Source organism: Taudactylus pleione, unplaced genomic scaffold (assembly GCF_031769625.1).
Source record: "Taudactylus pleione unplaced genomic scaffold, aTauple2 ptg000655l, whole genome shotgun sequence".
In the NCBI taxonomy this organism is placed as follows: Eukaryota; Metazoa; Chordata; class Amphibia; order Anura; family Myobatrachidae; genus Taudactylus; species Taudactylus pleione.
In genome coordinates, this window is record NW_028285057.1 from 542,248 (window position 1) to 557,581 (window position 15,334).

The window sequence follows — 15,334 nt, forward strand, 5'->3', positions numbered from 1 at the left end:
TGTTTGGTGCTATTCTAAACCACTGTTTAGTTGCAAATCTCCAGTTCCATCGGCAGGGAGATCGCAACATGTGTCTGCAAATTATGGATCATAGAGAGTTAGGCATTGAAATGTACTCTGTAATGTAATGTTTATTAGGCAGTTTAGACTTGTTCTACGGCGGGAAAACAGACACAAAGAGCTGTTGGAGGCTGGACTATGACAATACAAACTGACCTATGAACTGTATCGTAACCGAAGAAGCAGGTAGTAGAACCAATGGGATTATGCCAACTAGTTCTATTGTATTGCCTATCTCTGTAAAAGTACATAAACAAGCACTCTGAATCTGATAGTTAGTCATCTTTCTTTGCTGTTGACGGAGGTTTCATAGTTGATGCCGGGAATCTGGATCCAGAGCGCATGCGTATGTATTCGACTGTACCTTGTGATTGTATAATTTGTTTGCGCTAATTGTATTTAGATCACAGCGTGTAACTATCTGCTTTTTGGTGAATAATATCTTTTTGTGCCTTGGAACCACAATCCAAGTCTGAAAAGCAATTATTTCTTGTGTGACTTATAACGCTAAATAGAGACATTTAAGGTGTATAGATCATTAGGTATTCATAAAAGTCCACACAGAAAGGGCATTGGAGGGAATAGAACCCAAGACCTCAGTGCTGTGAGGCAGCATGCAAACCATTGTGCCACCATGATCCCTGCTACCGCTGCTTTGTAAACATTGTGTAAAATATTCACCAAGAGTTTGGCTCATCATCATCAATATTGATTGGTGAATTAATTTGCCAATCCCTAAAATTTGACTGAATTTAAGAATTGTGCGAAACAATTTGCCCACCTGTAGCCATAACCTGCTACGTAAGGCAATAATAAAAGTGTGGAGATGTGGGCTTTAAAATGTGAGTGTGAAAGCATATGGTATTCGTCCTAGGGGTATACAGGCACTATTTTAATGTCAAAGATTTCTGGATCCTCCTGTGGGAAGACTCTAATTAACAATGTAAATTCTCTTATATAAATGGCAAAATAATTACTCACCACAACTACAAAAGCCAGATTATCCATACTGGAAGGAGAAGTTATGGAGACGAGAGGTTTGGAGAACAGCAAGAGGAGCCAGTACAATGCTAATTCTGCTGCCATGGAGTAAGGATATGAAGTAATAACCGATGGACTGTATCCCTGAGCTCACAAGCGCAATCTGCTATTGATTTTAGTCTATTTTACAGAAGGAAGTGTCCACCAATCTCTTCCTGGCACTAGAAAGCTGCATCCTGCACTGGGCCTGTCACCATTTGTTTGATGGGAATGGCTGTACATTATGTTATCAAGTGCTGGCTTGTTTGTCTTTCAGGAGGACATACTGTATAACCACTTTTACTACAACAAGAGGATACTTGAGCTGGAGAGATCTTAAATAAGCCCTGCACCCACGGGGCCTCATTTGCAGTTAGGAATAAATCTAGATGGGAGGTGCAATTTTGAAGCTTGGCCAAATAAGGTTGCACTCCAGAAAGTATTGGGAAACCAGAGAGCTGCTCAGAATTTGTGTGCTATATCCAGATGCAGTATTCTCCCTACATGAAAACAATATATTGCTTGCAACGGGATCTGATAAGAATGTCGACAGGTTCTGAATGTCGACAGTGTAAATGTCGACATGGACTTTTGGTCGACAAGCAATATGTCGCTATTCAAAAGTGTCAACATGGTTAAAATGGAGACATGTTCATTGTGTTAGCATCTACCATGCTGACAGCAGAATGTTGATATATCAATTTTTTGCTTATTTTTAGGGTTAAGTTTAGAGTAAAAAAATATATATGTCGGCATTCTGGTGTCGGCAAGTTAAATGGCAATATTGTCGACAGTTTAACCATGTGGACAAATCGCTTGTCAACTTAAAGTCCATGTCAACATCCTGAACCTGTCTACATTCTGGAGTCGGCATTCTGAATGTCAACTTCTCATACCACACCCCTTCGCAACATAGTTTGTGCAGGTGCAAATATGCACCCTTTGGCTAGATTTGCTCCTATCTATAAATGTGGCATATAGATGTTAATCACAATTAACAACTACAGCTGGGTACATAGCTGGCTGACAGGTCAGCTGATTTGCCGAACCGCTGACCTATCTAACAATTGCTAAGCGCATACTCACCAATCGTTTGGCCGATGTGTTTGCGCTGACATCACAACTGGGCAGGCATTTAGATTACCAGAGAGGAATCTGAAGGATCTGTCTCTGAAAAAGATTGAGATCTTGCAGCCCATTATTTACGATGGCTTACACCATCAAAATATAATGGGCCTGATTCCTTACGGATCGCAATTGCGATTGTAATTGCGATTACGCACGCAGTCTCACTGCGATAGTATGTTAATCCATTGCAATCGCTATGCCGCCGCAGCACTACACAAGGACGCCCACTTTACCTTACACACATCTGTAATGTTTAGCAAGACTGAGAAACCATCGGTACTATCGAGTACCATTGCAGCCTCACACACACTTGCACATGGTCTGACCTTACTTAGGAATTGCTAACCTCATCGCACACTATCAGACCTCAGTCTGCGCAGGGTACACATAATATCCACAGTAGTAGTGCTCCTTACACACATACCCACAGTAGTAGTGCTCCTTACACACATACCCACAGTAGTAGTGCCCCTTACACATAATACCCACAGTAGTAGTGCTCCTTACACACATACCCACAGTAGTAGTGCTCCTTACACACATACCCACAGTAGTAGTGCTCCTTACACACATACCCACAGTACTAGTGCCCCTTACACATAATACCCACAGTAGTAGTGCTCCTTACACACATACCCACAGTAGTAGTGCTCCTTACACATAATATCCACAGTAGTAGTGCCCCTTACACACATACCCACAGTAGTAGTGCCCCTTACACATAATACCCACAGTAGTAGTGCTCCTTACACACATACCCACAGTAGTAGTGCCCCTTACACACATACCCACAGTAGTAGTGCTCCTTACACACATACCCACAGTAGTAGTGCTCCTTACACACATACCCACAGTAGTAGTGCTCCTTACACACATACCCACAGTAGTAGTGCCCCTTACACATAATACCCACAGTAGTAGTGCTCCTTACACACATACCCACAGTAGTAGTGCTCCTTACACACATACCCACAGTAGTAGTGCTCCTTACACATAATATCCACAGTAGTAGTGCTCCTTACACATAATATCCACAGTAGTAGTGCCCCTTACACACATACCCACAGTAGTAGTGCCCCTTACACATAATACCCACAGTAGTAGTGCCCCTTACACACATACCCACAGTAGTAGTGCCCCTTACACACATACCCACAGTAGTAGTGCTCCTTACACACATACCCACAGTAGTAGTGCTCCTTACACACATACCCACAGTAGTAGTGCTCCTTACACACATACCCACAGTAGTAGTGCTCCTTACACATAATATCCACAGTAGTAGTGCTCCTTACACACATACCCACAGTAGTAGTGCCCCTTACACATAATATCCACAGTAGTAGTGCTCCTTACACACATACCCACAGTAGTAGTGCCCCTTACACACATACCCACAGTAGTAGTGCTCCTTACAGACATACCCACAGTAGTAGTGCCCCTTACACACATACCCACAGTAGTAGTGCCCCTTACACACATACCCACAGTAGTAGTGCTCCTTACACACATACCCACAGTAGTAGTGCCCCTTACACACATACCCACAGTAGTAGTGCCCCTTACACATAATACCCACAGTAGTAGTGCTCCTTACACACATACCCACAGTAGTAGTGCTCCTTACACACATACCCACAGTAGTAGTGCTCCTTACACACATACCCACAGTAGTAGTGCCCCTTACACACATACCCACAGTAGTGCTCCTTACACATAATACCCACAGTAGTAGTGCTCCTTACACATAATACCCACAGTAGTAGTGCCCCTTACACACATACCCACAGTAGTAGTCCTCCTTACACATAATACCCACAGTAGTAGTGCCCCTTACACATAATACCCACAGTAGTAGTGCTCCTTACACACATACCCACAGTAGTAGTACTCCTTACACATAATATCCACAGTAGTAGTGCCCCTTACACATAATACCCACAGTAGTAGTGCCCCTTACACACATACCCACAGTAGTAGTGCTCCTTACACACATACCCACAGTAGTAGTGCCCCTTACACATAATACCCACAGTAGTAGTGCCCCTTACACATAATACCCACAGTAGTAGTGCCCCTTACACACATACCCACAGTAGTAGTGCCCCTTACACACATACCCACAGTAGTAGTGCTCCTTACACACATACCCACAGTAGTAGTGCTCCTTACACACATACCCACAGTAGTAGTGCTCCTTACACACATACCCACAGTAGTAGTGCTCCTTACACATAATATCCACAGTAGTAGTGCTCCTTACACACATACCCACAGTAGTAGTGCCCCTTACACATAATATCCACAGTAGTAGTGCTCCTTACACACATACCCACAGTAGTAGTGCCCCTTACACACATACCCACAGTAGTAGTGCTCCTTACAGACATACCCACAGTAGTAGTGCCCCTTACACACATACCCACAGTAGTAGTGCCCCTTACACACATACCCACAGTAGTAGTGCTCCTTACACACATACCCACAGTAGTAGTGCCCCTTACACACATACCCACAGTAGTAGTGCCCCTTACACATAATACCCACAGTAGTAGTGCTCCTTACACACATACCCACAGTAGTAGTGCTCCTTACACACATACCCACAGTAGTAGTGCTCCTTACACACATACCCACAGTAGTAGTGCCCCTTACACACATACCCACAGTAGTGCTCCTTACACATAATACCCACAGTAGTAGTGCTCCTTACACATAATACCCACAGTAGTAGTGCCCCTTACACACATACCCACAGTAGTAGTCCTCCTTACACATAATACCCACAGTAGTAGTGCCCCTTACACATAATACCCACAGTAGTAGTGCTCCTTACACACATACCCACAGTAGTAGTACTCCTTACACATAATATCCACAGTAGTAGTGCCCCTTACACATAATACCCACAGTAGTAGTGCCCCTTACACACATACCCACAGTAGTAGTGCTCCTTACACACATACCCACAGTAGTAGTGCCCCTTACACATAATACCCACAGTAGTAGTGCCCCTTACACATAATACCCACAGTAGTAGTGCCCCCTATACAATGCCCATAGTAATGCCCCTTATACAATACCCACAGTAGCAGTGCCCCTTATACAATGCCCACAGTAGTAGTGCCTCTTACACATAATGACATACATACAAACACACCCACAACACTGTACTTACCTGAAGCCCCACTCCTGATAGCCTTCCGACAGCTCCTCGCAGTCAGCACTGTGGGAGAGACGTAATGACTTCTCTCCCTACACACACTGCGGGGGCCGGAATGCGGAGCTCAGCCTTCGGCTGCAAGGAAGGAGCCACCAGGCGCCCACTGTTAACAAAACCTCAGCGGGCGCCCTGCAAATGGAGAAGGTAGCAGCGGCACCTCTCCAGCCCAGATCCTCCCTGCTGTGCAGGGCCGACTGACCGCATCAAGCTAGTCATTGTACTTGTGAAATGATACACATCAGGACACCAATGGTTATTGATTGGATGAACTGGGAAGGTGAAAATTAACTAAATAGCGACTCATTTATTTGATGGATCCCTGATGAATCACTGATTGGGGAAAGACATCAGCTTATCATCTATACATCCGTAATTGGGATGTAGTCTGGAAACCGACGGTCTAAATGCCGACTGCCGGCTTCCAGCAGAGCCGGATTTAGACCTCATGGGGCCCTAGGTAAGATACTGGTTTGTGGCCACGGTACCTCAAACAATACTACATATATATATATATATATATATATATACAGTATATATATATATTAGTGTGTAGACCTTGCTCCATCCATAGTGTGAGTACCTTACACCTACTGTAATTTATGCACAGTTATTACAGTAGGTGTCCTAGATATGATATATATGTGTGTATATATATATATATATATATATATATGAGAAAAACTCTATCCCTAACCTGGCCGCACACAGCAGCACAGACTCCCTCCATTCCTCCCTCTCGTGTGCTGGGCTGACGCAGAGCTGAGGCTGGTGTCGGGTTGACTGCCGCTTGACCGCTGTGCAGACATTGACTGAGTTACTGTGCGGGAGCTTGGGGCGGGGCTGCGTGATGTCATGATGTCACGCGGTGCATGCAGTGCTCTGCTGGGAGATATTTTGCAACGCTAATACCAGCGCTGTATTAGCGTTATTACTGCGCTAATCACAGTGGAGCCTCTGTGATGAGAGCAGCCTGCCTTAGTCAGGGCTGGATGCCTGGGAGCTACGGGCCCCCTGGGACCCGCCAGGCCCTAGGCGGACACCTAGGTTGCCTAGTGGTAAATCCGGCTCTGGCTTCCAGGCACTCTAATCCGTAAAACTCGACGCCTGTCATTATCCATATGCCAGAAGACTGATGCCCGGCATACCGAACGAAGGAAAGCCAGGCACCGTGCGCGGACAGCTGCAGGGGGGGAGGGTTAGGTTCAGGGTTCCCGGGGGGGACTTAGGGTTAGGCACCCCCCCAGGAGTTTAGGGTTAGGCTAGGGGAAGGGGGGGATTGGCACCCCCGTGGGGAGCTTAGGGTTAGGCACCCCCCCGGGAGACTTAGATTTAGGCTGCGGGGAAGGGGGTGTTAGGTTTAGGCACTTGGGAGGGGGTTTAGGGTAAGGCACTTGGGGCATACTTGCCTACTTTTGAAAAAGCATTTTAGGGAGAATGTGAAAGCAGCACCTATGAGTGCGGCGGTAAAGTGGGCGTGTACTGCTACATCTGGGGGCGTGTCATAAAATTGACTCACATCCACATGTAAATGAGCCCCAAAGCAGTTAGTAAGATCTACTTGTTGATGAAAACACACTGATACTTCTCACAAAATACATGTAACCATAGGGATCATTGTGCCTTATACCCAATGCAGGGGAATTATACTAATGATCCCATTTGAATGTATATATCTCTGTTTTTTCTTTTTTATATCAGTGTCATAATGGGGGTAAGGTGAAATGAGTGAAATTACCACACTCTTCAGGGAGACAGGGTATTAATTCCTACTTATCTATACACCCTAAATGTCGCTATTTAGCGTTATAAGACGCACAAGAAATAATTGCTTTCCAGACTTTGATTGTCGCGACATTGTATCATTGATGTAACCACAAGATTAACCTCAATTAATCTTGCGGTAACGATGTAGCACCTCCCACCATAGACGGCTATGGGGTTTTCTCACCATAGACATCTATGGGAGACACAGGCTGGCCGTATTCAGCTAATCAGGGAGCTGCTCCGACGGAGATGCTCCCTGATTGGCTGGCAGCCCCTTAACTGACGGGGCACACGTGTGCCCCGGTCATTTACGCGGAGCAAAGGTATGTGTACAGTGGCTTAACTTCATCCCAGGTGCCCGGAGGCAAGATAAATGTTGGTGCCCCCCCCCAAACTAAAATGTACCACCCCCCAGCACCTGTGCCAGCCCCAGCTGCCGCCGCCTCCCTTATGCAGTTCCTATTATATAATGCCCCCAGTAGTGGTCCGCCTATGTAGTGCTCCCCAGTAATGGTCACCTTATGCAGTACATCCAGTAGTGAGCCCCCGGTAGTTGCCCCCAGTAGGGAGGCCCCTTGTAGTTGCCCCCAGTAGTGAGCCCCCGGTAGTTGACCCCAGTAGTTAGGCCCCTTGTAGTTGCCCCAGTAGTGAGCACCCTGTAGTTACCCCCAGTAGTGAGGCCCCTGTAGTTACCCCCAGTAGTGAGGCCCCTGTAGTTACCCCCAGTAGTGAGCCCCTGTAGTTGCCCCCAGTAGCAGGCCCCTGTAGTTGCCCCCAGTAGTGAGCCCCTGTAGTTGCCCCCAGAAGTAGGCCCCTGTAGTTGCCCCCAGTAGTAGGCCCCTGTAGTTGCCCCCAGTAGTAGGCCCCTGTAGTTGCCCCCAGTAGCAGGCCCCTGTAGTTGCCCCCAGTAGTGAGCCCCTGTAGTTGCCTCCAGTAGTAGGCCCCTGTAGTTGCCCCCAGTAGTGATGGCCCCCACCGCGCGCACACACACACAAAACAAACAAACAAATACTTACCTTTATCCCCACTCCAGTGCTGCTGCCGTCCTGGTGTCTGCTCCTCGGCACTATGGGAGTGACGTCATTACGTCACTCCCATAGTGCACTGCGGTACCCGGAAGACGGAGCTCATTCCTGAGCTCCGTCCCCGGCGTCCGCTCCTCGGCACTATGGGAGTGACGTTATGACGTCACTCCCATAGTACACTGCGGGACCCGGAAGACGGAGGGAGCTCCGTCCTCCGGCTACTGCCAGGAGGATAGGAGCCGGGCGCCCGCTGGTAACACACTCAGTGGGCGCCCGGCAAATGGAGGGTGCAGGGGGTGGACCCTCTGTAGTTACGCCAATGTAGGTGGAGCGCCGATCAGCGGCGCTCCTTCTCCATGCAGCTCCCGTTGACAATGGAGCCAGGTGCCCCCTTCAGGGCTGACGCCCGGCGGCAAATGACTCCATTGTCTCCGGGAGTTCCGCCACTGCCTTTGCTCGGTCCGTATGGATCGGGTTTTTTTGCGTTTTTTTATTTTAACCCCTGGATTGCCAGTGGACGTGATCTACGCATAGGAGAGGTGAGTATGGATTTTTTTTTCAGGTACACCCCTATGGATTACTTCGGATACTAGGTGAGTATGTGTGAGTGTGAGTGTGCATGTATGTTTTATTAAAATTATACTTTCACGGTGTATGTTTGTTTATTTACGTATTTCTTTAGATGTGGTACAAGTGCCAGCGGGCCCGTAATGCCCCGCATGCTGGTATTTGTGGTTCTCCAAATACCAGCATGCAGGGAAGGCTTGCTGGTACTTGTGGTTCTACAACTAAAGACAATATGGAAAATTTATTTTTACACTTTACACTATCAACCCGGCACCCACCGCCCTAGGGTGCCGGGGATAGCCCCGGGCTATCAGTCTAGGCCTGTGGTGCTCTGGAGAGGGGTACCCCTTTATTGGGGGGGTACCCAACTCCCCAGGGATCCCCGGCCTGGACTGACTAGCTGTCAGGGATAATGCTTTGGCCGGGGAAACTGGTGAAAGGTTTTCCCTGGCTGTGGCATTATCCCCCCACTAGAAAAAGTTTGGTGCTGGTTCTGGAATTTTCAGGGGACCCCTACTCGTTTTGTCCCCTGATTTTCCAGAACCAGGACCAGCTCAACAAAGCCCTATGCTGGTTCTTAATATACAGGGGCCCCCTACGCATTTTGGCCCCTGTATTTTTAGAACCAGAACAGGCTTTATAAAGCCCGGGGCTGGTTATGCTTCTGGGGAGGGGGTGCATGTAATTTTTTTTTTATTTAAACACATTTTACATAAGTACACACAGAAACATGTACATATCTCATGGATATGTGCATGTTTCTGTGTTAATTTGACCTGCTCAGGATGTACTCGTTAGCCTGAAGCAGGTCTATTATTTGGGGACTTTTGGTAATCTTTTGTTTGCGAGTCTGAAACAGACACTCTATTACATTGGGCGAGTTGATTGTTTTCAATGTGAAAACATCTGGATGCGAGTTTGAGAATGGAGAGTTTTAGTAACACTGAAAAATGCGAGTTTTAGTGAACAGACACCCTATTACACTGGAGAGTTGTGAAAAATTGCGAGTTTAGCACCAAACTCGCAATTTACCAAAACAGACTACCTATTACATTTGGCCCTATGTGTGTGTGTGTTATGCAATTCAGTGTATTTATGATGGATTAATTAATATATATATATATATATATATATATATTATATATATATATTATCCCTTTCTAACATATTTTAAAACTACAGTGCAAAGTGTTACAAGCAGCGAGGTACACTTTCAAGCAGGGTGGAGACCCCCAGCTGTCTGTCGTTGCCACTTCGTCTGATAGCTAATTCAAAGGTTTTCCTCTGCCAATTTAGAATACACTTGTCAGTACTTCTTAAGCAAACCTCTGACCATTGTTTCTAACTCTTCATTCAGACAAATTCAATTGTGCATATCAGTGTCTGGGTTATATTTCAATTGCCACAGCCATACTTGTCTGTATGCGGGGCTTCTCAATTTATATGTAAAACACTCACAGTATCCTGGTGTATTTTTTTTTATTACTTTTCTCAGACATGTATACAGAAGCTGTTTCTCATTACTAACTAAACCCTGCATGAATATTGTGTTTGTCAGTGTGAGAGTGTTGTATATTATTTGCTATTTAGTGTTGTGCGAATGTGTGGATACGTGCGCACACTGAGTGCGCGCGCACGCAATGGTGTGTCGTGGATTGTACCAACATAAATCAGACAGCGGACGACCAAATCGTCCGATAACAGTTGAATTACGGTCGCATGCAATTATTCGACTTCGACACAGGGAGATTGCTGCTATTTCAGGGAGTCTCCCTGACAATGAGAGTTGGCAAGTATGCCTTGGGGGGGAGGTTAGGGTTAGGCACCCTAAGGGAGGGTTAGGGGGTAGAATTAGGTTAACGATACTTATCTTTTGACGATCGGGATCTTCACCCTTGCCGTGCTGCGGCTGTCAGGATTTGAATACCTACTACACCCCCGTAATTATATATTGCTGCCTTTTTTGATGTTTTGATACTTTGGTGGACATTTATGAAACCTACCTAATAGGAAAAGTGTAGGTGTTAAATTAGTTGTAGAATCTATTGATTGGCGTGCGTTAACCCATGGTTTACCACAGGGAAAATTATGATTAATTGAATTGCACCGGGCGTGAAACTATTCCCTGCACGGCAAACTCCGCACCTAATTGAATTCCCCTAAAAGTGTTTAACAAAATAGAAGGTTCAAAGAGTTCTTGGCTGTAGCGGTCTATAGCCTTTCACTTTAGGACTTAAATATAAGGCAGCCTTTAGTGTACGAGTCTGTTCATCAAATTATTGAACAAAAAGACACCTGTTTTGTATTTCCCCAAACATCAATAACCCTTGTTTATTTGTAAAGGCATCTTTACATTTGACAGGCATTTTCCCGATTGGAGCGGAACCGCAGAAACTGTGGATTGCCGATGCATCGGGGAATAGGTGAAATTCTTCATGTTGAATATCCCTGATTTACTGATCCTGATCATATTTTGGTTAGGATTTGCAAATCAGGGAAATCCAACATGTTGGATTTCACCGATGCTTCGCCGTTGGCGTCTAGTGATCGGGGAATTGACCCAATCCGTCACAGGTGCATGGGGGCATTAAGGTGCAACAAACCCCTGCAGCTCCAGACATCCTCTTTGATTTTCCTCATGTCTCCCAGAGCAGGCAGTGTCGGAGAACTTTTCACCAGCTGATTTACATATATATATATATATATATATATATATGTGTGTGCATGCGTTTTAAAAGTAAATGCTTCAGCTACTGCTGTTCCTCACACTTCCAAGCGGTCAGCGTATTTATTCTCAACTACATACATTACAACACTGAGTGTAACGTTCTGCAGGCTCAGTCACAAGGAAAACTTTTATCACCTTCTACAAATCTGAAATGCCACTATTTGGTAATTCATGTGCCGAGAATTCTCACTTTAGGGGATATGTATCAAGATAGTTTAAAAAAAAAATGTGTTGGTATTCTGACGGCCGGCATCCCAACTAACGGATGCCGACTACTTCCCCTGTATGGGAAGGGAGTGGGAATCATATGTATCAATCTGAAATGGTGAAATCTACCCGATGTTTAACGTGTATTTGTTATTTATTTTTTACATCAAATTTATTTATCAAAATAGTTGAATACTAAAATGTTATTGCATAAAGTGTACAGCATCAAGCCAGTATGGTCCAAACAATAAGTAACATGTTTGTACAACAATGTAATTGTTCAACTATTATTTTTATTTATATAATATATGAGAAAAAACACTAAAAAGTAAAAAATGTATGTAAAATGACGGGAAAAAGGGGGATGGAAGGAGGGACGAGGGGGAAGTCAACACGCTGTTTGAAGCTTATTTTTAACGTCAACTACTGCCTTCGTAAATAGGAAATGACACTCTGTGATCTATCAGTAGATAGATTTTTAATTTGCAAATACTATGCAAATAAATAATTAATAATAATAAACGTCCATTGACTTGCAATATCTGTTGAGAGTTCACTTATTGAGGATGTTTCTATGATGAAGTAAGTGAACTACTCCTGCACCCGTTTCACATAAAAATACATCCGAATAAATATTCTGAATGTAAAAACATTGGCACCACTGATATACTGTATGACCTAACCAATTTGTGTACATACAGTATGATGTTGGAATGTGATCAGCTCAAAACAGTGCCAAAATATGCTAAGCACAGACTTATGAAAACCCTCAGCAACAAAAAGGTTACTATATCACTGCGTCAATAAGAATCTTTATATTAAGGCTGGTCTGTCCCACCTCCGACATGCGCATGGCGATCAAGTTGATTCTATTTCCCCGTCATCCTTAGGACCCAGACGTGATGTGGAGTGAGGGCGGAAGTGCGATTCCATGCCCTCACAGCGCTGTTATCTTGTCTCAGCTGCAGTATCTGGCCACCCATAGTAAAAATGTGTACCCGCACGGGCGCGGCTTTGCACATCATGCTTTGGGCATGGTGGCTCACTTGGCTCGCCACAAGTTAAGTTGCCCATCCACTAGATGATTAAGTTGAGCGATTGAACGATAACGATATCGTTCATAAATCATTTGCAAAAATGTCTGCAGATGATTGATGTTCCTACACTGAAAGACTGCTCGCTCAGTGCAGGCTCATCACAGACTGACAAATGACTGCACGATTACAATGTCATAATCGTGCAGTCTTTTTCCTGTCTTCTAGCGGATGGGCAGCATTACTGTTCCCCCTCTATGTCCACGTGGATAGTAACTGATGACATTAGGGTCTGTTCGGTAAAGGGCATCAAGGCGCTACCATGTCGCCACATCCTTCAATAATGGCTCGCTCTATGGGGACGGAATGAAGGGACTGTGGAAAGGAACAGTGGGGAGTTAAGGGTGAGAGCCAGGGATTGGCCAGGATAAGTGTAAGGAGGGGAGCACATACAGTACCTACCCATTAAGTTTGACATTTGACTAATATTAGAGATCCCTAATTTTGATATATTGTTTCCTCTCTCCTTTGGCATACAAAACATTTTATATTAGAGGGCAATCTCCCTCCCCCCCATAATAATACCGCGTGATAGAGAACTCCAGCTGAATCAAGATTTGGGTTTCACAAATATATCATTATAGAAGTTGAGGTTATCACAGTACAGAATATATATCTCCCTTTTCTGTATGTATTTAACAAGAAAGAAAAACATTGTTATATAGTTAATTCTCTAAAACAAAAATAAAAAATAAGTTTTAATTGTATTATTGAAATGATTGAGTGAGGTGAATGCCACAACCTATCTGCATGGCACTCTAGTAACATGATAGTGATATAAATGGCTTCAGCATGCAAAGCTGACTCTAAGTGGCGGGTCATGCTGGCACTTGTAGTTCCCAAACAAATGGAGTGTCACACAATCAGCCTGTTTGGAAGGCTTGGGGAAATGACGGCCGCTCTCCCTGTCAGTGAGTGATATAGGCGCTGTCACCCATGAAGGGGGCTTACACACAGGCAGTAATAAGTCATGCATATTATAGAGTGGCTGCCGCGGGGTGACGCAGTGTAACGTATAAAGGACAAGCGACACTGCCTCCATCGGCCGTGCCTGATTGGCCGAGGCTGCTGTCACTCGCCCCTTCGTCCCGCCCCAGGGACCCGCCTCTGCAACTCGCGGCGAGGTCAATGCCCTGCTATTCCCTGATTGGCTGCCGGCGACTAAGAGCCGGAGTCCCGTGCCCGGGGGCGGGGCCAGCGGCGGAAGTGTCGCGCGGCCGCTCGCGGAAGGGGAGAAGTTGCTGGAGAGATAGAGTTTGGCAGCGGATGATGGGACGAGGCGGAGGCAGCGGCGGCCGGGGCCGGGGACAGGTAATGGCGGGGGAAGGGGACGCGGCGCTTTCCGCAGCCTGGGATCGGGGCTGTGTGATGAGGGGGAGGAGGGCACACTGGAGGGCACGGGGGAGGAGCCTGCTGTATGTAGCACCTGGGGACACTGGGTCAGACAGGTGATGTCAGTGTGCGGCTACACAGCGGGCGGTGTGGGTACAGCTCGCTAGTGTATGGCACAACAATACACTGTGATAGCAGAGGAGAACAGGTGTATGGCACCAACACTGCGATAGCAGAGTAGGACAGGTGTATGACACTACAACACTGGCTGTGGGATAGCAGAGGAGGACAGGTGTATGACACTACAACACTGGCTGTGGGATAGCAGAGGAGGATGTGGGATAGCAGAGGAGGACAGGTGTATGGCACTACAGCACAGGCTGTGGGATAGCAGAGGAGGACAGGTGTATGGCACCAACACTGACTGTGATAGCAGAGGAGGACAGGTGTATGACACTACAACACTGGCTGTGGGATAGCAGAGGAGGACAGGTGTATGGCACTACAGCACTGGCTGTGGAATAGCAGAGGAGGACAGGTGTATGACACCAACACTGACTGCGATAGCAGAGGAGGACAGGTGTATGAGACTACAACACTGGCTGTGGGATAGCAGAGGAGGACAGGTGTATGACACTACAACACTGGCTGTGGGATAGCAGAGGAGGACAGGTGTATGGCACTACAGCACTGGCTGTGGAATAGCAGAGGAGGACAGGTGTATGACACCAACACTGACTGCGATAGCAGAGGAGGACAGGTGTATGAGACTACAACACTGGCTGTGGGATAGCAGAGGAGGACAGGTGTATGACACTACAACACTGGCTGTGGGATAGCAGAGGAGGACAGGTGTATGGCACTACAGCACTGGCTGTGGGATAGCAGAGGAGGACAGGTGTATGACACTACAGCACTGGCTGTGGAATAGCAGAGGAGGACAGTTGTATGACACTACAGCACTGGCTGTGGGATAGCAGAGGAGGACAGGTGTATGACACTACAGCACTGGCTGTGGAATAGCAGAGGAGGACAGGTGTATGACACTACAGCACTGGCTGTGGGATAGCAGAGGAGGACAGGTGTATGACACCAACACTGACTGCGATAGCAGAGGAGGACAGGTGTATGACACTACAGCACTGGCTGTGGGATAGCAGAGGAGGACAGGTGTATGACACTACAA

At 46.2% G+C, this 15,334-nt stretch overlaps 2 protein-coding genes across 3 annotated transcripts in view; one reads left to right on the top strand and one right to left on the bottom strand.

Annotated features, from left to right (window-relative positions):
- Positions 1 to 1,216, bottom strand: part of LOC148478426 (testicular acid phosphatase homolog) — a 71,813-nt gene extending 70,597 nt beyond the window's left edge. The window contains exon 1 of the mRNA XM_088455419.1: positions 1,042 to 1,216. Coding sequence (XP_088311545.1) covers positions 1,042 to 1,146 — 105 coding nt within the window. The 5' untranslated portion in view covers positions 1,147 to 1,216. The remainder of the gene's footprint in view (positions 1 to 1,041) is intronic.
- Positions 1,217 to 14,006: 12,790 nt separating this feature from the next.
- LOC148478428 (oxysterols receptor LXR-beta-like) overlaps positions 14,007 to 15,334 on the top strand; it is a 44,319-nt gene continuing 42,991 nt past the window's right edge. For both annotated transcript variants that reach the window (XM_088455424.1, XM_088455423.1), the window contains exon 1: positions 14,007 to 14,127. The gene's annotated coding sequence lies outside the window, so the exon portion shown is untranslated. The remainder of the gene's footprint in view (positions 14,128 to 15,334) is intronic.